The 25,963-nt window shown below is 41.2% G+C and overlaps 2 protein-coding genes across 4 annotated transcripts in view; one reads left to right on the forward strand and one right to left on the reverse strand.

Moving 5' to 3' along the window:
- The window catches only part of LOC112159977 (multidrug resistance-associated protein 4), a 34,911-nt gene extending 20,514 nt beyond the window's left edge, over positions 1-14,397 (forward strand). The window contains exons 9-31 of the mRNA XM_024294260.2: positions 1,046-1,153; positions 1,228-1,317; positions 1,389-1,580; positions 3,680-3,774; positions 4,031-4,117; positions 5,064-5,160; positions 5,250-5,462; positions 5,568-5,705; positions 7,665-7,702; positions 7,770-7,882; positions 7,965-8,111; positions 8,186-8,265; positions 8,331-8,481; positions 8,546-8,665; positions 8,736-8,846; positions 10,910-11,010; positions 11,185-11,376; positions 11,458-11,613; positions 12,346-12,435; positions 12,505-12,677; positions 13,848-13,953; positions 14,037-14,171; positions 14,249-14,397. Of these exons, the coding sequence (XP_024150028.1) occupies positions 1,046-1,153; positions 1,228-1,317; positions 1,389-1,580; positions 3,680-3,774; positions 4,031-4,117; positions 5,064-5,160; positions 5,250-5,462; positions 5,568-5,705; positions 7,665-7,702; positions 7,770-7,882; positions 7,965-8,111; positions 8,186-8,265; positions 8,331-8,481; positions 8,546-8,665; positions 8,736-8,846; positions 10,910-11,010; positions 11,185-11,376; positions 11,458-11,613; positions 12,346-12,435; positions 12,505-12,677; positions 13,848-13,953; positions 14,037-14,171; positions 14,249-14,275 (2,760 nt within the window). The 3' untranslated portion in view covers positions 14,276-14,397. The remainder of the gene's footprint in view (positions 1-1,045; positions 1,154-1,227; positions 1,318-1,388; positions 1,581-3,679; positions 3,775-4,030; positions 4,118-5,063; positions 5,161-5,249; positions 5,463-5,567; positions 5,706-7,664; positions 7,703-7,769; positions 7,883-7,964; positions 8,112-8,185; positions 8,266-8,330; positions 8,482-8,545; positions 8,666-8,735; positions 8,847-10,909; positions 11,011-11,184; positions 11,377-11,457; positions 11,614-12,345; positions 12,436-12,504; positions 12,678-13,847; positions 13,954-14,036; positions 14,172-14,248) is intronic.
- The window catches only part of LOC112159978 (multidrug resistance-associated protein 4), a 55,973-nt gene continuing 44,355 nt past the window's right edge, over positions 14,346-25,963 (reverse strand). For all 3 annotated transcript variants that reach the window (XM_036215694.1, XM_036215696.1, XM_024294261.2), the window contains 12 exons: positions 23,436-23,532; positions 22,911-23,120; positions 20,398-20,535; positions 19,808-19,845; positions 19,619-19,722; positions 19,400-19,546; positions 19,124-19,203; positions 17,439-17,528; positions 17,190-17,362; positions 17,015-17,120; positions 14,818-14,952; positions 14,346-14,743 (listed from right to left, as the gene is read on the reverse strand). In XM_036215694.1, coding sequence (XP_036071587.1) covers positions 14,645-14,743; positions 14,818-14,952; positions 17,015-17,120; positions 17,190-17,362; positions 17,439-17,528; positions 19,124-19,203; positions 19,400-19,546; positions 19,619-19,722; positions 19,808-19,845; positions 20,398-20,535; positions 22,911-23,120; positions 23,436-23,532 — 1,417 coding nt within the window. In that variant the 3' untranslated portion in view covers positions 14,346-14,644. The remainder of the gene's footprint in view (positions 14,744-14,817; positions 14,953-17,014; positions 17,121-17,189; positions 17,363-17,438; positions 17,529-19,123; positions 19,204-19,399; positions 19,547-19,618; positions 19,723-19,807; positions 19,846-20,397; positions 20,536-22,910; positions 23,121-23,435; positions 23,533-25,963) is intronic.

Consider the following 25,963-nt stretch of genomic DNA (forward strand, 5'->3'; position numbering starts at 1 on the left):
TAAGCTGAATTTGGCCGATGAAGATGCTAGTGCTGATAGATGAAGATGCTGAAGCAATATCTGCAATATGCCCAATCTCAACGCATGTCTGTGTTTACTATGATTTTCTTAATTGCCTGTATTTTTACATATTAAGGCAATTAAGTTAAACAAAAAAATGCTGAAGCTGATAGCTGAAATCCCTGAAGCAAATAGCCGAAAATGCTGAAACTGATAGCCTGCTAAAATATTAGTTAAATGCCAAATTAGCCTAAAAAACTGAAAACAAGCCCAAGTTAGCCAAAACAGCTAGCATGTAGCTGAAATATTAGCTAAACTTCAAAATAGCCTAAAAAGCAAAATTAGCCAAAATAGCTAGCGTGTAAATATTAGCCTAACTCTAAAATAGCATAAAAACAGAAAAAAAGCTTGAGTTAGCCAAAAAAGCTAGCATGTGGCTGAAATATTAGCCTAACTCAAAAATAGCCTAAAAAACATAAAAAAAATCCTAAATGAGCCAAACCAGCTTGTATGTAAACTCCAAAATAGCCTAAAACCCCTCAATAAATGCCAAAATAACATCTTCAACGTCTTCTTCTCCAACGTGAAGAAATGTGGAGAGAAAACATTAGTTGTTTTTAGATGCTGCCCTCTGTAAATCACCCAAACATATTAGTGAAAGGTGCTTTAAAAATAACTAATTTTCCGTACAGCCAAGAACTCCTGAGATTCTACAAAGATACTAAAGGAGCTGAAGTAGAATCCTGGAAATAACAGACTAAAAGTGTCCAAAAACAGGCTTTGACATTAAGAAACTCTTTGAATTTAATACCAGGAAAATAACCATCTGAAAGCACAATTGTGTTCTCTCAAGAAACAGATGAAATTTTTATTTCTGTTGCCTGATTTTTTTTTCCTGCAGGCTGCAATGATTTAGGAGAGGACGTTTCCCGTGATGCAGATGAATGCTTTCATCACATCACAATTCTTCTGCTAAACTGAAGCTTTCAGAGTTTGGGGGAGTTACGAAACACCAGATTTGTGTCTGTTCACTTTGTTTTCCTAGAACTTTTTGATCCTGGAAGAAGTTGAGAGGAGAAACATGCGACTCCAGCTGGAGGAGAAGAAGGAAAGCTCTGTAGAGCTGGAGAAACTGACCTGCTTCTGGGATAAGGTGAGTTGTAATGTTTAGAATGGATCGGCGATGCATTTACATAGAGTTTCTATAATTATTTTGTGTATTGGCAGAGCCTGGACTCGCCTTGCTTGCAGAACATTTCCTTCCAAGCGAAGCCTCAGCAGCTCCTGGCTGTTATTGGACCGGTCGGAGCCGGGAAGGTCAGCAGCTACCTGAGCTAGTTTGACACATCCCGGTAAAAAACGCCTCACGCTTTTCATGCCTCCTCCAGTCTTCTCTGCTGAGCGCCATCTTGGGGGAGCTGCCCCGCGACACGGGGACGCTGCAGGTGAGGGGTCAGCTGACCTACGCCGCCCAGCAACCCTGGATTTTCCCCGGAACCATCCGCAGCAACGTCCTGTTCGGAAGGGAGCTGAACCCCAGGAGATACGAGAAAGTCCTCCGAGCCTGCGCCCTGAAGAGGGTGAGATCTTTTTTGGAAACGTTGCCTTTATCTGTTCCGGGTTTCTGAATTAGATTCAAAACAAAGGATTGAAACCATAAATAATAATAATTGCAGAAGACTGAAAGGGTGACAGTAGCTCAAGAGTCTTGGCGATAGCAAGTGTATTGCATCATGAGTCTCACGAAACAAAACGTATCACAATAAGACTTTACCACATACTTTTTTTACAATTTTTTTTTTAATGGCACAGAGTTTTGGTTTTATACCGATCCTAAATTAAAAACTAAGTAGTACATGTCTCATGACAACAAAAACCGTGACTGAACTGACTTGAGATGCTCAAAGAGACTCAGTTTTCTGTGCTGCCATCTAGTGGTCGGGGTTTGAGTGGAAAACAAAAGTAAGACGATGAAGGACGCTCATAAATGATTAATTAATTATCATATTGTCGGCATTTTAAATCAATACAAGTATCGCCAAATGAAATATCGCGATATATCGTAAAATCAATTTTTTTTACACTCCTACATAATAATAATGACTGAGAGCGTTTAAGGCAATAAGCTTTTATTTGCCTAACGTACCAGAATTACCATTATAGAATTTTATTATTGATATATTTTATGTTTTTGATTGCTAGTTGTATAAAAATTCAAAAAATTTCATTAAAATATATTTTTAACCCATAGTAGAATCTGAATTCACTGTCAGCCAATCACAGTGGTTGTTTACAATAATGTAGGAATGACACAGACCCTCCATCAATATAGTTTTTATTCAAAATAAACTGTTTGATTTAAAACAAATATAACAAAAAGAAAATTTAGTGGAGCTTCACTTGTTTTCTTTTAGACATTTTTCTCATTGTTTTGGTTTTGGATTTACACATTTTTGATATGGTTTGATCTCAATGTTTGTGGTTTTTGCAGTTAAAAAAATGACAATTTTTACTCTGATTTGAGTATTTTGGACAGTTTTGAGTTCGTAGTCCAATTATTGTGTAATAAAATAAAAAGAATATTATCTGTAAAAAAATAAGGAGTGGTTGTACTTAACGATGAATTAATTAACAACAAACTGTTTTAACAATGAACTATTAGAGCAAATTATGCTAGAAAAGGTTTAGAATAAAAGGGTTTAAGTTGATATTTAGAAAAAAAAAAACTCATCAAAATGTATAAATGTGGCCTTGAAAAGCTACAGTTTGATTTAAAATGTTTTAGGTTAACATGTTTTGAAGTTGTTTTGAAATGCTTGGAATATTTGTAAAAAATATATTTTTTAAAATTTTGCAATACAAAATTTTAAAATATAAATGAAATGAAAACATTTTCTGTTTTATTCATGGCATTAAAAATGACTCAATAACATGAATTGTGTTTTAAAATTTAGTAAGATAATTTAAAATGATGTAAAATTGGTATTAAAGGATCTATATAATTCTATTCTATGTCTTCCAGAGTAAACTATAACATTAATTTATTACTGTTGGTGCACTAAAGAACAAATTATTTATGAAATCCGAGTTATTTTCGTGACTCTTTTTCCTACCAGGAAGTAAGACGCCTCGATCTCTGTGGCTCCGCCTCACACCCCTTGTGGGTGCCGCCCATTTCATCCTAGAACCGGCCTCCGCAGTGTCCGTGTTTTGTCCAAAAAACAAAATCCGAACTTTTGCAAACATGATATGCAGATAAAATGAAAGCGTTTTACTGATCACCATTATTTTCATGGAGAAAGTGTGTGTGTTACCCTGTGGGTGGGGCTTGCTGTGCAGACACTTCCTGGAAGGGGCTGTTCCTCACTTTGTCATGTTACAATGTGAGAACCCACTTGTTTTTGTGAGTTGCTCAGAGATCAGGATGCATCAAAGTAACACTTTGGGGTCGTTTTTTGTGAGGAATTGACAGGAAAACAAATGTGAAAACTCAAAAAAGTTCATTTTTGCATGTTATAAGGCCTTTAAAAACAACCTTTGAGGAGAAATCCTGATTTTACTTCCTTTAATAAAGTGTTTTTGCTCACAGTTTTATGTGAACATTTCTTCCTTGTAAATACAGTTAAAAAATGTAAACGCCCAAATAAAACAAAGGTTGTATTTTCCATTTCCTGTTTAGGACCTGGAGCTTCTTCCAGACGGAGACCTGACTCTGATCGGGGACAGAGGAGCCACTCTCAGCGGCGGACAGAAAGCTCGGATAAACCTAGCCAGGTAGTTAGTTTGTCAGGATCGGTCATTTTTGTGAGGACGTCGTATTCTGAGTTTCTCTGCATGAGCAGGTTTTCGTTTGTCTGTTCTCTGAATCACATGTGACTCCGCCTCTCAGGATCCAACATCTAATCAAACCAAAGAGGAAGATCATTTGACCCTTTGTAGTTTAAAATTATTTTTAATTCTGTAAAAATAAAGTGGAAGATTTGAATCTGCGAGAGCAGAAAGGAAGATTCAAAATATTCTTTGTTTTTAGAGCGGTGTACCAGGATGCAGATGTGTATCTGCTGGACGATCCATTAAGCGCTGTGGATGCTGAGGTGGCAAAGCATCTGTTTGAACAGTGAGTATCAAAAATTCTTCAACTCACGTTGTTAGAAAAGCGCCCCCTGGAGGCTGGAAAGCTACATCTGTTCCATGTCACTTTTTTTGAAAAAATATTTAAATAGATGTCAGATTTTTGTTTATTTCTTTATAATTTATGAGTTTAAAGTAATTTTAGTGACTGTATAGGAAACAAAAACACTTTTTAATTTCTTTCAAACCAGCCCTATAAAACAGAATCAATGTAGGAATTTTAAAATCCATTTAATGTGAGAACCAGTTGGATCTTGAGCTATATTTAGATATTTCCCCAAATGTGAGACTTTAAGGTAGAAACGACAAAGAAAAACTGAAAATAGAATCAAAGTTTTCTTTTTTTGGATCAGGGCGCTTGTGAACTTTTTGAGTCATCTGATTCTGCTGATAAATTAGCTGAGTATCAGCAGTAAAGCCGTAAAACACCACATCTGTATTCCTAAAAGTTAAGGTGCACCAGTGGAGTGCCTTGGGGAACACCTCGAAATGATCGTCCTAAGCTATGAAGAAAAACAGGATTAAAACCGTCATTTGATGTTGAGAATGCAACTAAACGCTTGAATAATCCGCTGAGATGAGTGTGGAGGACGGAGCCGCCTTCGAGGCTGGTTACGGAACAGAGAGAAAACTGAGTCCAGACGCCATGAATGAACATTGTTGTTTTATGAGCCGGAAAAACGTCACTGAAGGGGTGAAATGGTGGCTTGTTTTTAGCTATGAAAGGCTCATCTCTGTGTCCTTAAAATCCCCGGGGGCCTTAAAGTGACAGAAACTAAAAATAATTCACTGTGTCAGTCCATAACAGTTAAAATGTGGTACTCAAATGAACAAAAAGTCCTGAAATGCACTTCTTAAAAATTAATTTCTTAAAAAATGATCAGTTTTCCCTCTCAAAAACTGTTGTCTGAAGGCTTTGTGTTGGTGAACAGGTGTATCTGTGGTTTGCTGAAGAACAAGTGTCGCATCCTGGTCACACATCAGCTGCAGTTTTTGAGGACGGCTGACCAGATTTTGGTCCTCAGAGAGGTTTGTTGTGCTTTTCTTCCTGCTTTTCTGCGCGTTTGTCTTAAAGTCAAGTCCAGCTCGGCTTCAGTCGTGGTGATCTCTCCTCGCAGGGTCACATCATGGCTCAGGGAACCTTCAAGGAGCTGCAGAGTTCCGGCCTGGACGTGGTGGCGGTGCTGGGACAAGATGAAGATCCGGAGCATTCCCGATCGGCTGAACCGGAAAAAGCTTCGCTGCACAGCCAGAGAACCAATTTCTCGCACAATTCCCACTGTTCCCACAGCAGCCTGCTGCCGTCGGACAACTTCACCGACCAGCTTCCTGTAGGTTCACTCAGATATACTTTATGAACACCGTCGATGAACCTTTTTTAAATAAAGATTAAGCCTCCAGGGATGTATATTTGCAGTAATTTCTTTGCTTTGCAGGTTGAACCGCTTCGGACCGTTGCCGAGGAGACCAGAGCTGAAGGAAATGTCGGCGGCCATATTTATCTGAAGTACTTCACTGCAGGCTGCAACCCTCTGGGTTTAGTAGGGATAGTCCTGCTGAGCATTCTTGCAGAGGTATGCAGTGACTGAGAGGTTGGTTTAGAATGAAAGTGGAGCCAGGTCAGTTCACCAGGTAACCACTAGGTGGCTTGAAAGGGTAATTTTTACAACAGAAAAAAACAAAACTACTTTTATCGTGTTTTCTACACTGTAGGGATTATAAGGTGCAACATCAATGTGTGAACTATTGTTGAATTGTGTCATATATAAGGCTCACCCGACTATAAGGCGCGTTAAGCTAAACAAAAGAGTCAGAGATAAGTCTGTATGTCAGTTAGACTCTATTTACTCCGATCACAATAACTCTACAACTTGTTTGTAACATGCTACATGTTCCCATATTCATAAATGCCTTAAACACGCAACCATGTTTGCAACATGTAAAGGAAAAAAAAACAGACTGATACAGCTAAAATAAACGATAATGTAACTATAGTAACTCCTAACCTTGTTAGTAACACATTAAAAAACAGACTGATAGCGCTGAAGTAAACCTTACTGTGACTATGCTAACTCCTAACCTTGTTAGTAACGTGTAGAAAAAGCAGTCTTACACAGCTATACATTAGCCACGTTAGAAGCATTAGCTGCATTAGCGTGTTCACATTATCTGTAACACGCAACCTTTCAGTAACGCATAAAAAAAATAGAATGATTCAGCTAAAACAAACGTTAGTGTAACTGTGGTACCTGCTAACCTTGTCAGTTACACGTAAAAAAAACAGACTGATAATGCTAAAGCAAACGTTACTTAGACTACGCTAACTCCTAACCTTGATAGTAACGCGTAAAAACAGACTGATGACGCTAAAATAAACATTACTGTGACTACACTAACGCCCAACCTTGCTAGTAACAAGTAAAAAAGAAATGGATACTGCTAAAGCAAACGTTACTTTGACTATACAGACTCCTAACCTTGTTGGTAACGCGTAAAAAATAGACTGATAATGCTAAAGCAAACGTTACTGTGACTACGCTAGCTCCTAGCCTAGCTAGTAACACATAAAAACAGACTGATAACTCTAAAATAAACTTTACTGTGACTACGCTAGCTCCTAACCTTGTTGCTAACACGTAAAAAGCCAACTGATATCGCTGAAATAAATGTAACTGTGACTACGCTAACTCCTAACCTTCCTAGTCATGCGTAGAAAAAGCAATCTGATGTCTACACGTTAGCCGTGTTAGCTGAATTAGCATAATCACAATATCTGTAACACGCAGCATTGTTTGCAACAGGTCAAAAAGACTAATACGGCTAAAACAAACATTAATGTGAAAATGCTAACTCATTGGAACAACCAAACCTTGTTAGCAGCAGGGATATATAAGACGCTCTGGATAATAAGGTTGTTTCTTTGAAAAGAATTATGGCTTTCAACTCCTCCTTTATAATACGGAAAGTAGAGTATTGTGAAGCTTCAGACCACTTGTGGTTTAAAATATTTTCCAATGCGAACTACTGTGTTCATGAAATTATAAAAGGGTAAACCTCCTCAGCTTTAGTGGAGTTTATCCTACTATGGATTTTAAATAGAAGAGTCCCGTTAAAGTCTGCGCTCATGTGACCATTAGAAAATTTCATATCGCCACAAGCGTTCTTACTGGTAAAATCAATTTTGTGTTTATTAATGAGGATGTTTTGGAGCTCATTGGACTGGAATCGATATAGATTTTAAATCTAGAATTTTTATTTGAGCAAAACTCTTTTGTTATGTTCTCTGTCGTTTTATTTTTTTTACTTTTTTGGGATCAATTAAGTTTTATTTTATTCTAAATCTACAGATTTTTGGAACAAGCCACCTCCCACATGACTTTCAATTTCAAACTGGGCTCAATACAGAAGTTTTTTGTTCCAACATTGTTTTAGTGATGTCACTTCCTGCCAAAATGTATGCCCTTATTGTTTAGGAGTTTTGGGGGTCAAATGTCACATTTTCCTCTGAATAGATTCTTCTCCTGTTTCCGTAGGTGGCTTATATTCTTCAGGACTGGTGGTTGGTTTACTGGTGAGCGCACACTGAAGCTTCTACTTCCACGTGTGAAGAGCAAAAGTGACTTTTGGTGCTCCAACAGGTCGAAGGAGGAGTTCTCCAACAGCACAGACACTCCCGTCAGTCTGGAGGATGGGATCAACGTGACCCGCTCTGACGGTTTCCACCGGTCCTTCTACCTCGGCATGTACTCGGGTAACCCGGTCGTTCTCCTCTGTGGCGCTGCGTTCGGTCCCGTTGGAAGCGGGCGCTCTGGTTCATCTGCGTTCTCCTGCAGGTCTGACCGCAGCTGCTGTGGTCTTTGGTTTCATCAGGAGTTTGGTCATTTTCCACAGCTTGGTGAAGTCGGCGCAGACGCTGCACAACAGCATGTTCGCCGCCGTCCTCCGCACTCACGTCCGCTTCTTTGACGTCAACCCCATCGGTGAGTCCAGCACGCCGGTTTATCACGCCAAAGAAAAAGCCCCTCTGAGCTCGAGAACGTTTCTGCTCCTTCAGGAAGAGTTCTCAACAGGTTCTCCAAAGACATCGGTCAGATGGACTCCATGCTCCCCATCACCTTCGTGGACTTCTATCAGGTAAGAAGCAGTTGAGCGGGCTGCGCCTTAAAGCCAGATTCTCTCTCACCGTGCGATGTTCTCAGCTCTTCTTACAGAACGCCGGCGTTGTTGCGGTGGCGGCTTCCGTCATCCCCCTCATCCTCGTCCCCGTCATCCCTCTGCTCTTCTTCTTCCTCTACTTGAGGCGCTACTATCTCCACACTTCACGTGACATCAAACGCCTGGAGTCCACAAGTACAGCTACACACTCCGATCGCGTCCTCAGACATAAATACTGACGTTTGTTTGTCTCCTGCAGCTCGGAGTCCGGTCTTCTCCCACCTGTCCTCGTCTCTTCAGGGTCTGTGGACCATCCGGGCCTTCAGAGCGGAGGAGAGGCTCAGGAAGGTCTTCGATGCCCACCAGGACCAGCACTCGGGTTTGCTGCTTCCCGCTCTTCTCCTGCACTGAGTTTGGGAGCAGAACCTTCAACGATGTTCTGCTTTCAGAGGCCTGGTTCCTGTTCCTCATGATCTCCCGCTGGTTTGCTCTGCGGCTCGACAGCATCTGCTCCATATTCATCACCCTCACCACATTCGGATGCATCATATTCAGAGACGGTGAGGAGGTTTTTATTTAGACTGAATGAGTTTATTTACTTTTAGCTCATTTTTGGCAACATTTAAAAAAAAGTCTCAAAGATTTGGAGCTGAAGAACTTTCTTCAAAAAACTGCATAGTCTCCTTGTTTCAATCTCAATTTAGTGTCCAAAAGTAATGTTCCTCCACAGTAATATCAGAACCATGTGGAGACGGCTTGTTGTCTGCACCTTCATGACATCATGGTCAGATCTTCAAGTTTGTTTCTCTGTGGAGTTGATGTACAATAAGTCCAATGTTCTGTTGTCTCTGGAATGTCCTGGAGGACTGTTGGTTATGTGGTCAAAAGAGGCGGGGCTAAAGTTTCCAGAGATGAGCAAAGGACTATTTGCAGCTGCACGGTGGTGCAGTGGTTAATACTCTCCTCACAGCGAGAAGCTCCTGGCTTGAGTTTGCATGTTCTTCAGGAACTCCGGCTTCCTCCCACAGTCCAAAACCATGCTGCACAGGTTGGTTGGAGTTCCTAAGTTGATTTGTATTGGTTATATTTGTATTATTTTTTGTTGGACCAGACTGATTAAAAGAATAGGGAAGAAAAGAGAGAGGTGTGGGGTGGGGGTGGGGGTGGGGGGGTCTCTCTCCAAAATTCCAACAGTGGGTGAGCTTGGTTGGGTCATGTGTACGACACTCTTAAGGACCCCCAGTTTTCTTGGGTGTCCTCCTGCTGATTGGGGGGTTGGCGGCCCCCATGCCTTGCTCTCCTGGATCTCCCTTGGGGTTGTCGAATGTTAACCTAGAACAGGGGTATTCAAATCCAGGCCTCGAGGGCCGGTGTCCTACATGTTTTCCAACCAACCTTCCATTGAAGCTCCTTATTGGCTAAACATACCTGATCCTGGAAATTAGCAGCAGATAAGGCAGGATTTCTGGAAAACCTACAGGAAGCTGGCCCTCGAGGCCTGGAGTTGAATACCCCTGACCTAGAACATAGGGCAGGTTTCCCTATGGGAGGGCCCTGGCTCGTGCCTGGGATTGGGATGGGGTGATGCCCAGTATTCCCATGGTGGTGATGGTGGGCTGTTTGTCTTGGGTTGGGAGGGGCTCTGATGCAGCCTTGTGTTAGGCCCCCTGGTGCAGCCCCGTGTTGGACTACCTGGTGTGGCTTTGTGTTGGGCCCCTTGGTGTGGTTATGTGTTGGACCCCTTGGTGTGGCTTCGTGTTGGGCCCCGTTGTGCGGCTCCGCGTTGGGGCCCCTGGTGTAGCATTGCATTGGGACCCTTGGTGTGGCCTTGTGTTTGGCCCTCTGATGTGGTCTCGTGCTGGGCCCCTTGGTACGGCTCCGTGTTGGGACCCTTGGTTTGGCGGGAGTCCTGTTCTTATGCTTGGACTGGAGCTTCCACTCTCGGTGCTCCTGTGCCTCCCTGCTCTGTGGCAGTGGGGGCCCCTGTGGCGATCCTGCTGGCCTCAGTGTGGGCGGCTGCCCATACAGCTTCACCCTTAACACCCTTAAGGGTAAATGTAACAATGTACGTTTTCTTGCCCATCTTGTGATGTTTTACCTTTTGTTCTTTTTTACATGTTCCTGAATCAAACTACAAAGTGAAGAAAAAAAAAATCTCAGATCAACTGTAAAGCACGGCAGTAGAAAGTTAATGATTAGGGCCTGTTTTGCAGCAACATGGCCCGAAAACAAACTATATGTCAGAACGTTCTACAGAAAACACGTCTGGGCCAAAATTTTGGGCAGGAGGTCTGAGGATCTTTGCATTTTTGATATTTTGTTAAATTAAATTTGATCTTTTCCACAGTTTGGGGAGCCGACAAGAAAATGTAATCTTTTTTTTCAGATAAAAATATAATTACTGGTGTATTTTTGTGTATTTACGTTCAATTTAAAAGGGGAGCAGCTCTTTAGATATCGTCAAAAAACCTTTTCTATGTGTCGTTTTCAATCAACGGAAGTGGGAGGGGCTTAAGACTTGCAGGAAAATCTTACAAGTCATCTTGTGAAAACCTGAAAGAGTCTTCACGAAAGTGAAGGGAAACCATAAACTGGAAATGTAATTAGTGCTTTATGTCCACAGGTTTGGAGGCGGGGCAAGTGGGTCTGGTTCTGACCTACGCTGTCACGCTGGTTGGAAACTTCCAGTGGACGGTGAGACAGAGCGCCGAGGTGGAGAACATGGTGAGTCCTGTGAGGTTTCTCACATACTTCCTGTCAGAAAGTTCTGCTCTTTGCTTTGATCAGAGGATAATCCCGAGGTTCTCGGCTTTGATAAAACATCAAACGGCTGGAAAACGCAGAGCTTTGGACCAGAGAAAAGCCGATTTTAAGACTCTGTGAACTTCGTGCTTCCAGATGACGTCGGTGGAGAGGGTGGTGGAGTACACGGAGCTGGAGAGCGAAGCGGCCTGGGAAACCCAGAGGCGGCCTCCACCTGACTGGCCGAGCCAGGGGACGGTGTCCTTCAACCGGGTGAACTTCTCCCACAGCCCAGACGGCCCGCTGGTCCTCAGAGACATCAGCGCCACCTTCCAACCCAGCGAGAAGGTGAAGCGCCTGCTGGAGTCAAACCCTGTTGTTTGGGTTGAGTTCTGGACAAACTAAAACGGGTTTATTTTTGGGAGTCAGGTCGGTGTTGTTGGGAGGACAGGCGCTGGGAAAAGTTCCCTGATCTCAGCTCTGTTCCGCCTGGCGGAACCTCAGGGAGAGATCTACATCGACGGCGTTCTGACCTCTGAGATCGGCCTCCACGACCTGCGGCAGAAGATGTCCATCATTCCTCAGGTACACGGTAGCCTCTCCAACAGAGAGGAATGACATTTATGTTAATCGAACATCCTCGTCCTGACAGGAGTACCTCAGGGCTTCTCACTGGGACCCCTTTAGTTACTATAGAACTGTCTTTTAGGGCCAGATCCTGTAAAACTCCAATTCAGATTATTCTCAGCTCCAGTTTTGGATGAGGGAACCAAACCTTCAGCAGAACCTTAACAAGACCGATTCTCGAGTTATTTAGGCAAACCAGTCTGTCCTGATGACGTAAGCTGCATTTACACCGGACGCAACTCGGGTGGCATTGAGTTTCACTGTTAAGTCAATGGAGGGACACGATCTGAGGTCCTGCTGCGCGATTTTAGCATCGGTGTACCGCGTAGCAAGCGCTGCCGCCCAGGGTCAAGCAAAGCTAGCGTCCGCCACCGCCCAGAGTCGAGCAAAGCTAGCATCCGCCACCGCCCAGAGTCGAGCAAAGCTAGCGAGCGCCACCGCCCAGAGTCGAGCAAAGCTAGCATCCGCCACCGCCCAGAGTCGAGCAAAGCTAGTCGAGCAAAGCTAGCGAGCGCCACCGCCCAGAGTCGAGCAAAGCTAGCGAGCGCCACCGCTCAGGGTCAAGCAAAGCTAGCGAGCGCCACCGCCCAGAGTCAAGCAAAGCTAGCAAAATGTTTCTATGATCCTCAGATAATTTAGAACAGAAAGGACTCCTGAATGCTGCCCCCCCCCCCTCTTTTCTCTGTCCAGGACCCGGTTCTGTTCACCGACACTGTGAGGAAGAACCTGGATCCGTTCAGCCAGCACTCCGATGAAGCTCTGTGGCAGGCCCTCCAGGAGGTGAGTACCCCCCCTTCCTCATTTGGCCGCTGAACCGAGGTGGGGGGGCTCACCTCCGTGTCCCCGCAGGTCCAGCTAAAGGCCGCGGTGGAGGAGCTGCCCCAGAAGCTGGAGACGGTTCTGGCCGAGTCCGGCTCCAACTTCAGCGTGGGTCAGAGGCAGCTGGTGTGTCTGGCCCGGGCCGTCCTGAGGAAGAACCGTATCCTCATCATCGACGAGGCCACGGCCAACGTGGACCCGAGGTTTGACCATTCACAACCAGATGCAGTTCATCGCGTCGCCACTAGAGGGCTCACTCACAGAATTACCTTCAGTTTGATAGAGATTTGGTTTTTCTAAAGAATCAGTTTTTTAGACTTAGTTTGTTTGAACTTAACTGAACGCTGCTGAAGATTTTTGATATTTTTCAGTTTTTACTATGTTTTTAGCCATTTAAGCTAAAACTTTAGGAAAGTTCCCAAAGATGTCAGAGTTTTATTAAGTATTTTATCATTCAGATCAATTTTGATTTAAATATCTTAATCTCTATGTATCTCATATGTTTTTTATTATTTTAAGTATATTCATTTTCTAAACTTCAATTTTGAAGATTTTACTCTTAATAGCCTTAATTTGTGAAAAATTATACCTTTTATTTTAGCAGTTTAATAGTTTCTGTAAATTTTCCTAGCATTTATTTGGGTTGTTTTCCTATTTTTTAGGTTCAATATTTGGTTAAAAATTAAAAACATCAGTAAATTTTAAAGATGAAAAATCTTTTTTTAGTTTTGCTCTTGTGTTATGGCGTCAGTGGGCCACTAGAGGTCACTGTTTCTTTCTAAAAGCAATATTACTAGGATTAAAAGCCATAAAAACGGTTTTAAACTTACTATTTAACTATTATTCTTTAGGAATATTCTTATAAAAATGTTTTACAATAAAAAAAGTATATCTTAAATTAAAAAGCTGCTTTTTAGGTATTTTTTATTCTCAACACCTGTAACTTGGCCTTATCTTTATTTAAATTATGATGAATAGGGCGTCGGCTAAACCAGTTATTTCTGTTATATTTTTGTAGGTATTAATATTTGGTTAAACAATTTAAAACAGTGAAATTTACAGATGACACATCTTTTTCAGTTTTGCGCTCTTGTTTTGGCGTCAGTTGGCCACCAGAGGTCACTGTGTCTGTCTAAAAGCAGCATTGAGAGGATTAAAAGTCCCAACAATCTTATGTAAAACTTGCTATTTAACAAAATTTATTTAGGTAGATTCTTATACATTTTTTTTTAATAAAAATAAATCAAATGATATCTAAGGTATTTTTAGTCACCTGTAATTTGGCCTGATTTTAATGTAAATTCTAATAGGGCGTGGTCTTAACCAGTTACGCTTGTGGTCATGTGACCTCATGATTCATTTCTTTCTCTCAGGACGGACGAGTTGATCCAGAAAACGATCCGTGAGAAGTTCCGAGCGTGCACGGTGATCACCATCGCTCACCGCCTCAACACCATCATCGACAGCGACCGCATCCTGGTGACTCCTCCCACCACGGATTCTCCAGCTCAAACTCCGCCCACTTTAATGCTAAAAACGTTTTGGTTTGGCCCCCTCTCAAGGTGCTGGACAGCGGCTCCATCCAGGAATTAGACAGACCCTTCACCCTGCTGCAGAACGAGGAGGGCGCTCTGTACAAGCTGGTGCAGCAGACGGGCCGAGCGGAGGCCGCCGCCCTGCTGGAGGCCGCCAGACAGGTGAGGATAAAGCCCCGCCCACCTTCTCCTGCTGTTTTGGGGGAACTAAAACCACTTTTTCCTGATGTTTCCTGAAGGCAGCACAGAAAACGGAGCCGTCCTGACGGGCTGCAGACGAGACGGACTCCCAGAGACTTTGAGTGAAATGATTTGAATGTTTTTAATGAAACGAGATCTTTTAAAGTAATTTATTTTGACGTTTTTTCATAAATATTTGTACGAAGAATTTCTGAGTCTTCAGCTGCTTTCAGAAAAACACAAAAACTGAAATGTTCATTTAGTGCAGCAGCGCGTTTCCATCCTCTCATGAACCTGTGAGAGCTCTCCATCACTCTGGCTGAACGAGCGTTGTGCGTGATTCGACGCCGGCTGTGCGGCAGCGTCCCGCCACCAGCAGCAGCAGGTAAGTGCTTCCTTCCATCGGAGCTGGACCTGCTCGGGCCGGACTCCTCCGTTCTGATGCGTCTCTGAGCTCACAGAGCCGTTTCAAAGATGACCAGGTGACCGTCCGCCGTTTCCGCGTGTCCATTCGGCGCCGCCGCCATGGCGTGACGCTGGTTGCTGTTGTAAGCCTGCAGGAGGAAAAGGGTCCGGGTTTGATTCTGTTTGATTTCTTTGCTTGAACCTCTGAGGAGTTTTCACCGACCTGTTTGGCTGCTTCAAGTAAAGCGGCAGCTTCCTGTTTGCCCGTCTGCTGAACCATCTTGTAGAAGATGCCGTCCGGGTCCTGCAGCAGCACGAACGGCTGGTCGAACGCCTGGATCCGACCCGCATCCAGAACCTGCAACGACAAAAGCTTCATGAAGGAAGAGGCGGAGGAACCAGGAAGTGATGGATGTTCTGATCTGAGCAGTTTAGAACCAATAGAAGCTTCTGGATCTCCAAATAATCCACAAAATATTCCATCACTTTTTGAATATTAAAAAACCTTAAAATGAATTTGTTTGCGGAAAAAAAAAAAAATTAGGATCAGATCATTAACTCTAAGAAGTTCAAACCGACCAATCAGGAAGCTCCAAACTGTTAGTCTCCGCCCCCTGACTCTTAAAAGTCAATCAGCTCAGTGGTAGAGTAGATTAGGACGAGCAGATTCCATCAGAATCAGGGTTTGGAACCAGCAGCTTCTGATTCCAAACCACCCAAGAACTGTGAAAGGAAACGTAACTGACTAATAAAGTTTTTTTTTTTTTTTTTTGAAGGTCTCTTTCTCATTTCTCTCAATAAATATCCAACATGTGTAAAATAACTGATGTTTGTTCTTCATTTTCTGGAAGAGTCAACAGGAAGTAAACATTCTGATCCAAGAAGATCAACATTTACTAAACTATCAGCTTAAAAAAAAATAAAAGTGTAAAGAAGATGGATCAGGATTGTTGTTAATGTCAATAAAGTTTTGATTCAACTTCCATGATCGTCTTCAGCTACAACAAACCAGCTTTTCATTTGTGATTTAAGTACTTTCTGCATCAGTTGGGATTTGAACCTGCGGTTTGCTGACTGATGAAGACCTGCTGCTGGGATACAGACCGAACGGCTCAGTTCCATAGACTGGGATTTGAACCTTCTACTTTCAGGTCAGACGTGTTTCCACTGAGCCGTTCCGTCTGCCTCCCAGCAAACATGAAAGAAAATCAACACAGAAACGGAGGACCAGGTGACTGGTCGTGGGTTCAAATCAAAAGTATTAAATAATAAATGTTTTATTATGGTTTTCTTAGAGGGAGGGGCCAAATTTGGGGGGTGTCTTACAGGAGCCCCGCCTCTAACGTAACGACACCTGTATGAGCTGGAATTTATTGAAGACGGGACACAACTGAAAGATATTCGGTATTCTGCATCTAAAATGAAAGTTTCTGCTGATCGCCGCTAGTTCTGTGGAGAAATGGAATGTTGGTGTTAGACTGGGGGCGGAGCTATCAGAGCAGACTCTTCCTGGAGGGGGCGGTACCCACTCTGTGACATCAGCACAATAGGACCCACTCGTTTTCATGGGAATGGGAGGAGCGCAGTTTTTAGAGGATTAGCCAGAAATGCGTGTAAAGATAAAAATACCGCTTTGAGGTTCTTTATGGAGAGGAATTAACATTATAATACACTTAAAACTTTAAAAAGTTGAATTTTCATGGTACGGCCCCTTTAAATCACTCAGGTATTCTGGAAACGTGCTTTATAAATAAAGTTTCATTTGAATTTAAAGACCCACTCCAATGAAGACGCTGTTTTTTGAATGTTCTAATGGCATTCTGCACGATAGAGGGCATTTATGAAGTAAATTAAATAAAAATGATATATCTGAGTGTTTCTTAATTCAAATTGTTAATTTAGGTACAGAGGAAAAAGATTAAACATAGAAAATTTGCTGAGAATACGCTGTAAACAGAGAGCTCTCAGCAGCCTACACCTTATAAAATTATTATTTTAGTTTTTTTTGGCTAAAAACAGCATAGTCATAAATATAAAACAACAAAAACATTTTTACAAAAGATCAAAAGACGATCGGAGTGGATCTTTAAAAAAAGAAAATCCTAAAAGTAGTGAGTAAGTAACTCCATTTGCTTCACTTTATAGTCTTTTTATGGAGCAGTGAGTGAATTCAGACAAAATCAGCAGCGTGCTCCTCTAAATGTAGCTCCTCCCCCCCATTCAAACTTTATTTAAACTCAGCTGTCGATCGACGGCTTCGTCCAAACAGACGATTTAAAGGAATTTAGCAACAATTTATAGACGAATCGACATGAATCTGGTTCCTTTCAGTCCAGATTTTCACTTCCTGACTAAATAAAAGCAAACATCTGGAAAGTAGGAAGCCTGATGGTGTTCGATGGCGTTTTGATGGCGCTCACCAGGATGCGGTCGCTGTCGATGATGGTGTTGAGGCGGTGAGCGATGGTGAGCACCGTGCACTCCCTGAACTTCTCCCGGATGGTTTTCTGGATCAGCTCGTCCGTCCTGCGGGAAAACCGGAGCGTTCACGAGGAGAAGCAGACGGCACTCGCACCTCGCCGCCCCGCCACAAACCTCGGGTCCACGTTGGCCGTGGCCTCGTCGATGATAAGGATGCGGTTCTTCCTCAGGATGGCCCGGGCCAGACACACCAGCTGCCTCTGACCCACGCTGAAGTTGGAGCCGGACTCGGCCAGCTGCGTCTCCAGCTTCTGTGGCAGCTCCTCCACCGCGGCCTTCAGCTGGACCTACGGGGGAGGAGCTTAGCTTTAACCCCGCCCACTGAGAAACCAAACGGATTTTAGGAGCAGAACCGCCACCGACCTCTTCTAGAGCGTTCCACAGAGCTTCATCGGAGTGTTGGTGGAACGGATCCAGGTTCTTCCTCATGGTTCCCGTGAACAGAACCGGGTCCTGGACACAGAGATGCTTTTATTTTGAAATGTCTTTAAGAACTGCAACATGTCATTAAATCAAATAATAGAGAAATAATTTAAATTTATTCTTTCACTGATTTTATTCCAGAAGATGCTGGTCTGATGTTAACGACTTTATATTAACAAAACTGAATATTAAAATAAGAATTTATATTTTTGATGTCATGTTGTTTATTTAATTCATAAGGTTTATTAAATTATTTATTTTTGTTATTTAATTGTTTATTATTTTGGGGAAATTCCATATTCAGAAATTTAAATGGTCAGATTCAAAACCCTATTTTAATTTATTTAATCTAGACCTAAAACAATAGAACACAGGAAAATCTAAAGGCTTTAAGAACATTTCATATTTTAAAATAACAGTATTTTTTTTACTTTTTTAAATTTACATTTATATAAAGTACACATTCAGTTGTGTAAAAAAAAAGGACAACTGAATGTGAATGTGAACAACTGTAAATTGAAAGACTGTTTAATAAAGTTTATTTAAAAAAATATTTAGAAAAATATTCCCAGGTGTTAATCCTAATCTGCAGTGGATTACGTTGGATGACCTGTGGATAACCTTTGTATAATGAGATAATGAAGAATATACTGTCTGAACATAAAAATCAACATAAGGAATTTCGTTTTTCGTGATAATGAGACAGCGGATCTCGTTATCATGAGAAAACAATCAAGAAAAAAAAGTAGTGCAGGCCATTTTCGGCTTTCGTAGAAAATGAATACAATAATCTAAATTTAGTTATTAAAGGAGCAATACCATGAAAAACCAACTTTTTGAGTTTTCCTGTGTATTATTCTGTTCACTATAAATGACCTCAAAGCGCCTTTTTGATCTATTCATACAATTCTGAGTATTCCTCTAAAAACCTGCGCTCTCAACGGCAGCCCCTCCAATACCCACGAAAACGGGCGTATCCTCACGTGCTGATGTCATTAAGTGAGAATCTCCACAAAGCTAGCAGCCAGAACTAGCGGTAATCAGCTAGCTTCACAAGCTGTAACAGGATACATCGATATAAAAAAAATCAATATAAAAAAAATTCCTCTCATTTTTGTGGGCGACACACGTTCATAAATCGAGTCGCTTAACTTGCGGGTATAAAAAGAGTTTGCAAAAGTGACATAAATTTCATAAATAGTTTGTTTTTAGTGTTACAAAGGTAATTAATGTTCATTTATGTGGATATAGTTTACTCTGAAAGACTGAAGAAAATCATGGGGCCCTTTAAGTAACATTTAAACAAAGCAGCTATTTCCTGCTCAGATCGCTTTGGAGCTTCATAGAGTTTAAGTTTTAAACCTGAAAAGTAAACAGAAATAAAACCGCAATAACTGAGTCTTATGCAAGTAAAAATAAGAAAGAAGAAAAAGAAGATTTCATGAGCAAAAAATCTTAGTTTAAGAAAAATTTCTTGATAACTAGATTTTTTTTTCTTAAAATAAGAATGACATATTTAACGTGATGAATTGGCAGATTTTTTAGATCATTTAAAGGATTTTTTTAACGTGATGAATTTTTTACTTATTTCCAAGGAAGCCAGTTTTTTTTTGTGGGTTTCTAACCTGAACAAAATCCACAAACGTGAGCGGCAGGAGTGAGTCCAGCTGACCGATGTCTTTGGAAAACCTGTTCAACACTCGTCCTGCAGAAATCACACAAACAATTTATTACATCTACATTTATTTAAAGACAAATTGTCCAATATAAATTTCACCGAAATAAATAAATAAAAACACAGTTAAATATTGGTTTTCCCTCCTGGAGCTTAGCTTTGCTACCTTTCCTTCTCTCTGTTCAGAAGAGTTTTGTCAGTAAAGTTGTGTAGCGTAGCGGCTCACCGATGGGGTTGATGTCGAAGAACCTGACGGGCGTCCTGAGGATGGAGTTGAACATGCGGTTGTGCAGAGCCTGAGCGCACCTCACCAGAACGTTGAACAGGAGGAGGTTCCTCACGAAGCCGAAGACGATGGTGGAAGCAGTGAGACCTGAGAAATAAACAAAACAACATGCTAACTGATGCTAACTAGCGTCACAGCAGCGTGGGAGGAGACCGTTACCTGCATAAACCCCCAGGTAGAGGTTCAGATCCAGCTCCTCTGTGACGTTCTGTCCGATGGGGATGCTGCTGTTCTTATTGTCCAGTTTCTCCTGCTCTGCAGCCCTGTTCGGTCCAAACAAACCGCGTTACAAACTGTATTACCATTAGCTTGCTGCTAGCATCTCTTTATTATTTATTTGTGGTTTACCAGTAAGCCAGCCACCAGTCCTGCATGATGTATGAAACCTAAATGACAAGAAAAAATCCAGTTCGTTCTTTTGCTCCTTTCACGTTATTGGACAATCATCAAACTTTATTTAAAACCACAAACGACACAAAAAAAACATTTGTGTGGGAGGTGCTACAAGAGAGGGAGGAGTTTAATGTTAGCTAACATTTTACGCCCACAACTACAAAAAAAAAAAACAATAGACACACAATCGTCTAAGAATTAAAGTTATTATTGTTGCCATGGTAACAAGGTTAACAAAGATATGTCACTCATGTGTACCCAAATAGCTTAAAAAAATTACTGAAAGTTGATTTAACGTTTTTTTTCTGTCCATGAGGGGAATTTTTTGTCCTTTGAGGCCGGGCCAGCCAATCAGAGCTTTGATTTGTGTAGCTCCTCCCACTCCAGAAGTTCCGAGTCACTTTCATTTGCACTGCAGAAACTATGTCGTTGGTAACAACAGTTTTCAATAATCAAAATGAAAAGATCACTGGGAAAGCTTCTAAAAAAAAGTTCAGAAGATGATCAGAGTGGGACTTTAAGGGGTTAAAGTTTTGGTTTTGCACCTGAGCGAGGAGGTTGACCAGAATCACAAACAGCAGGACGGCCACGTTGGCGCCGGCCTGCAGGTACTTCAGGTACAGTTTGGTTCCGATGGTCCCCTGGCCGCGACTCTCCTCTGGAACAGTCTGCACAGTCTCGCCCTGAGAGCAGAAAAAGATTAATTTCATCGGCAAACATCCACCATAAAGCTACAAACTAAAGAAGGAACCATTTAAAGGTTTCACAAAAAAGCATAAAACAGTGTCAATAAAAATGAATCGATTCTTTTTAGGTATGTTTTAGTTTGAGTTGATTCGTTTTCCCCTCTTATAGAAGGTTGGAGCTACAGTTGGCGCTCTAAATTATTTAACCTCTTTATATAGTCCCATGAAGGAATGCCCAAACCCTTTTCCTGTTTGTGCTTTTTATTTCTCATTCTTTCCCATCGGGAACCTTTTGTTTGCGGTTTTTCCCTGCAGATTTTTTCTCTATTGTTGCCTTCAATTTATTTTGAGCCCAAAACCCCTCAGAGAAGGTGAAAGAGCATTAGTGAGATGGTGTTTTGAACACTGAAAACTTTTTATTTTTGCCTTTGTTTGCTTTTCGGGGGGGGACCCTTCAAAGCAAAAAAGAAATTCCATTAAAAATATATATATTTTAAAGGAAACACTAAAAAAAAAGCCGGTGAAACAACGCATTAACATCTATAAAATAAACAATTTGTGAGACTTGAAGCTTTTAAATAAACTCAAAGATGAAAGAAAACTTCAACTATTTTACAATTGATTTGTGCCTTTCTTTAGAGCTTATTTATGACAAATTTTGGAAGAGTTTTGACGTGTTTGCAAAAAAATGTGCTTGTAGAGATGTTTGTAGAGTAGGTATATTAGAAAGTGTATTGGCCGATACAATACATATCCGGATACATGTGCCACGATAATGTACGTATCCCAATACGATACATATCCCAATACATGTGTCACGATAATGTACGTATCCCAATACGATACATATCCCGATACATGTGTCACGATAATGTACGTATCCCAATACGATACATATCCCGATACATGTGCCACGATAATGTACGTATCCCAATACGATACATATCCCGATACATGTGTCACGATACGACACATATCCCGATACATGTGTCAAGATAATGTACGTATCCCAATACGATACATATCCCGATACATATGCCACGATAATGTACGTATCCCAATACGATACATATCCCGATACATGTGTCACGATAATGTACATATCCCAATACGATACATATCCCGATACATGTGTCACGATACGACACATATCCCGATACATGTGTCACAATAATGTACGTATCCCAATACGATACATATCCCGATACATGTGTCACGATACGATACATATCCCGATACATGTGTCACGATAATGTACGTATCCCAATACGATACATATCCCGATACATGTGTCACGATAATGTACGTATCCCAATACGATACATATCCCGATACATGTGTCACAATACGATACATATTCCGATACATGTGTCACGATACGGTGCATATCCTGATACGATACATATCCCGATACATGTGGAACACGTGTCACAGTACGAAGTGTATCCGGATACGATATAAATCCTGATACATGTGAGACAAATATGTGCCACGATACGGTGTGTATCCCGATACGATATAAATCCCGATACATGTGTCACGATACGATGCGTATCCAGAAACGATACATATCCCGATACATGTAGGATACATGTGTCACGATACAATGCATGTCCAGATACAATGCATATCCCGATACATCTGCGATGCATTTGTCACGATACGGTGCATAACCCGAAACGATATATATCCCGATGCGATATGCATCCCGATAAATTTCCCTCATTCATTCCGATACACGTGCCGCGATACAATACACATCTCAAAACATGTGTTGCAATACGATACGTATTCCGATATTTTCCTAAAACTGTATCAGACAATATTTTACTATGATTACGACTTAGAAAAAAGAGTTTCAATAATTTGAGAATCAATAAACTTTTTAAATAAAATGTGTCTGCAGTTTCACTCATTCTTACAAGAGCCATGAAGCACCAAAATCCATGTTTTTATTTGGAACCAGTTCCAACTTGGCTCTGATTTCTGGGTCAGTACTCAACCTTTAGTCAAAACTAAGTTGTGTATGTCTCATTTTGCTATGTACCAACTACTAGTTCACGACCCAACTAACACAAGTAGTTTTAACGAGATCTTGTTCTTGTTTTTGTGCTGTGTAGAGCTTCTCAAAGAAACTTGATGTTGATTTCTGCAAACTAAAGATCGGGGGTCTAATTATTAAAAAAAGACAAAAAAAAGGGAAAACGCTTAACTATACGTTTGCTTATAAATAATTAAAAATCACCAAATCAGCTATATTTCACTAAATCAATATTTTCTTACACCCATAATGTATATATTTTGGAACTTCCTCTCCTTCAGTGATGTTTCTGTCTCTACAGATTTACAGAGTTGCCTCTAAAAGCACCAACCGGCAGCTGGTCTCCGTCTTTGCCCGACTGGATGGAGGAGGTCTGGGAGAGGGCGGAGATCTGGGACAGGGTCCTCCCTCTGGCTGGGAAGTCCTGTGGCGTCGGCGGCTGCTGCTGCTGCTCCTCCTCCTCATTCTTCTTCAATAAAGAGGCGAAGTCCACCCCCGACTGCAGCAGCTCTGTGTAGGTTCCCTTCGCCACCATGTGACCCTAACACACACAAACACGGGTTTTAGGAAAATCATTTGTGAGTCAGAATGTGTCTAGAGTTAAAAATGGAGAAATGTTCCACATAAGCAAAATAACTCAACATGTTGAGATTTAGACTGAAAATTCATCGCACCACCGATTTATGCAGTTTCAAGCTGTTGCCGGGCAGATTAGGAAAGTGAAAATACAATAGAAGGCTTTTAAAAATAATCAAACAGTTTGAATAAATCTGATGCTGTGAAACTTCAGGCTTAACTCATGACTGTTGCATCATCATTAGCTTAGCATAGAAAAATGATGAGAAAAGGGTCCAACCTCTTTGAGGATGAGGATCTGGTCGGCCTCCTTCAGGTACTGGAGCTGGTGGGTGACGAGGACGCGCGGCTTCCTCCTCAGCAGGCCGCAAATGCACCTGATGGTTTAACAATCGGGGGAGGGGTGGAAAACAATCGGTAAAGAGTACTGGGAGGGGGGTTTGCTGGAACAATGTGGGAATCCCCCCCACTGCGAGCCCGGTTCAAGGCTTTCCGCTCCGTACATAGCAGACCAGAACGTTCCGATCCCCTTCCCGTCTGGAAGTTTCCAGGAATCCTTTGTCCTGCTTAATTTTTCCTTCCCAAACCAAAACATTTTAATATGGATTTCAAGTTTGAAGTTGTTCCAGAAAAGGTTTAAAAAAAATAAGTTTCATGGTGTTTGTTAACATGCTGGACTGTCTGAAATATGATAAAGAAGTGAAACACGGTGGTGGGAGCATCATCATATGGCGCTCATGTAGCTTCTTCCAGTTTATTTCTGAAGTGTTTGTGGAAAAACGTTAAACAGTTTGTATTAAATTTTGGTTTCTATTCACAAACAGGCCAAACACAGAGGTGGGAGCATCATCATGTGGTGTTTTTTTTTTAGCTACGTTTGGTAAATTTAGATTCGTTAACATGAACTGGTTAGTTTGAAACGTTGATTGTGAAGCTCAAGAACAAATCCCCATCACAAACTTTAGTAAATAAGTTTTTTTCAAAGCTTTCAGGCTTTGAATAAACTGGCATGGTGGTGGGAGCATCATCATGTGAGGCTTGCTTAGCTGCTTCTGATAAAATTTAGATTTTTGAAGCTGATGGTTTTAACTTTTGAAGCTCAGGGTGGATCTATATTAGTGCTGGGCGATATAACGATATATATCGTGTGGACGATAGAAAAATGTCTATCGTGACATTCCTCCTCTAAGCTAATTTGATCAATTATTACGCCAAACATACAATTAAATAGCCCGACACAATTGTGCCGGTGTTGCCTCGTCAATGTGTACACAAAAAGTGTAAAAAAGTGAAAATAAAGACAAATTAAAAAGATATTCTTCGTAAAGAAACTGCTTAATGTTCTTTGATTCACACACACGAGGGTTTTCCAACATGCAGACAGATATACCGATGCAGTCAGCCCAAGAAGAAGCACTTTTAGCAAAAGAAGAAACGTCTGTGATTTGGTTGCATTTTGGATTCAAGACGTCCGACACGGAGCAGATACTGCAGTATGTAAACAAGCTAGCTAGGAGGCTATTCCCACGCCAACGCGCTAACGTAACAAACCTTCTATCACTTAAGGAAAGTAAAAAAAAAAAACATGAACATATGACATTACAAAAAATAAGAGATAGAGCAAGCTGTAGAACAAGACTGTAACAAGTATTCAAACACTTGGATTCTCGTGATCTGCTCCCGAAAATACGACTCCGAAAACACAAGTCCGAAAATATGAGTCCGAAAATTTGCGACGTCCAAGATCGCGGATTCAGTGTCATAAAATATTTACTGGTCGGGAATACAAAATAATGTTGGTTGCAACCCTTCCGCTCTCCTTGGCTTGTTTACATTAAAAATGGGGTCATCTGGACCCCACAAGACAGTGCGTTGAACTTTTTTTTTTCACTGATTTTTGAGTTTCACGAATGTCCATGACAAACATAAAATCCTGTCAACATTTGTCCACATTTCTCATGGAAGGAATCACACATCAATATGTGGTTGGAGTCATCTGGACCCCAAAGAGAGCGGAAAGGTTAAAGCTAGAAGTAAAAAAAGTTTAGAAATAAAATGTCGGTGAAGCTTCCAGTTTTCAAAATAAAACTAGCGAGTGCTTCTTTATCCATTCCAAAAATGAGACAGAACAAAATAGCTTTAACATCGGAGCTTTAGCTCCAGTATTTATATTGTTCTGGTTATAACTCTTCAACAGTTGACACAATTGACTAAATTTTGGCAGACTTTTGTGCAAAAAAAAATGTTTTTCTATTAATAAACATGAAACTATTGTACACTTTAAAAAATATTCTTCATAAAAAGTATTTTTTTCACATTCATTTTAAATACCTTTGATTTTTTTTGTTTCTCAATTGTGACTATTCAGTTATCTGTCACTTAAAATAGTCATAAAAGTAAGCTATGACAGTTTTTCAGAAAAAAGCTGAAAATATACTTTGTGGCTGTATATCGTGATATATATCGTTAACGTGATATAAAATATTTTATGTTGTGATATACATTTTTGTCCATATCGCCCAGCACTAATCTATATTAAATAAAGTTTTATCAAAGCTTTCAGGCTTGGAAATAAACAGACCAAACACGGTGGTGGCAGCATCATCATGTGGGGCTTCTGGTAAATTTAGACTCTTGAAGCTGTTGGTATTTAGCGTTCAAAGCTCCAGTATGAATCTTTAGTAAATAAGGTTTTTTCAAAGCTTTCAGACTTCTCTGCAGAAACCAGTGGCGGGCCGTGCATTTCACACCTAGGCCTTCAGTAGTGCTCCATCTGAATCAACCCAACCCTCATTAACTATTTTATGG

This window comes from Oryzias melastigma, linkage group LG2, assembly GCF_002922805.2.
Source record: "Oryzias melastigma strain HK-1 linkage group LG2, ASM292280v2, whole genome shotgun sequence".
NCBI classification, from domain to species: Eukaryota; Metazoa; Chordata; class Actinopteri; order Beloniformes; family Adrianichthyidae; genus Oryzias; species Oryzias melastigma.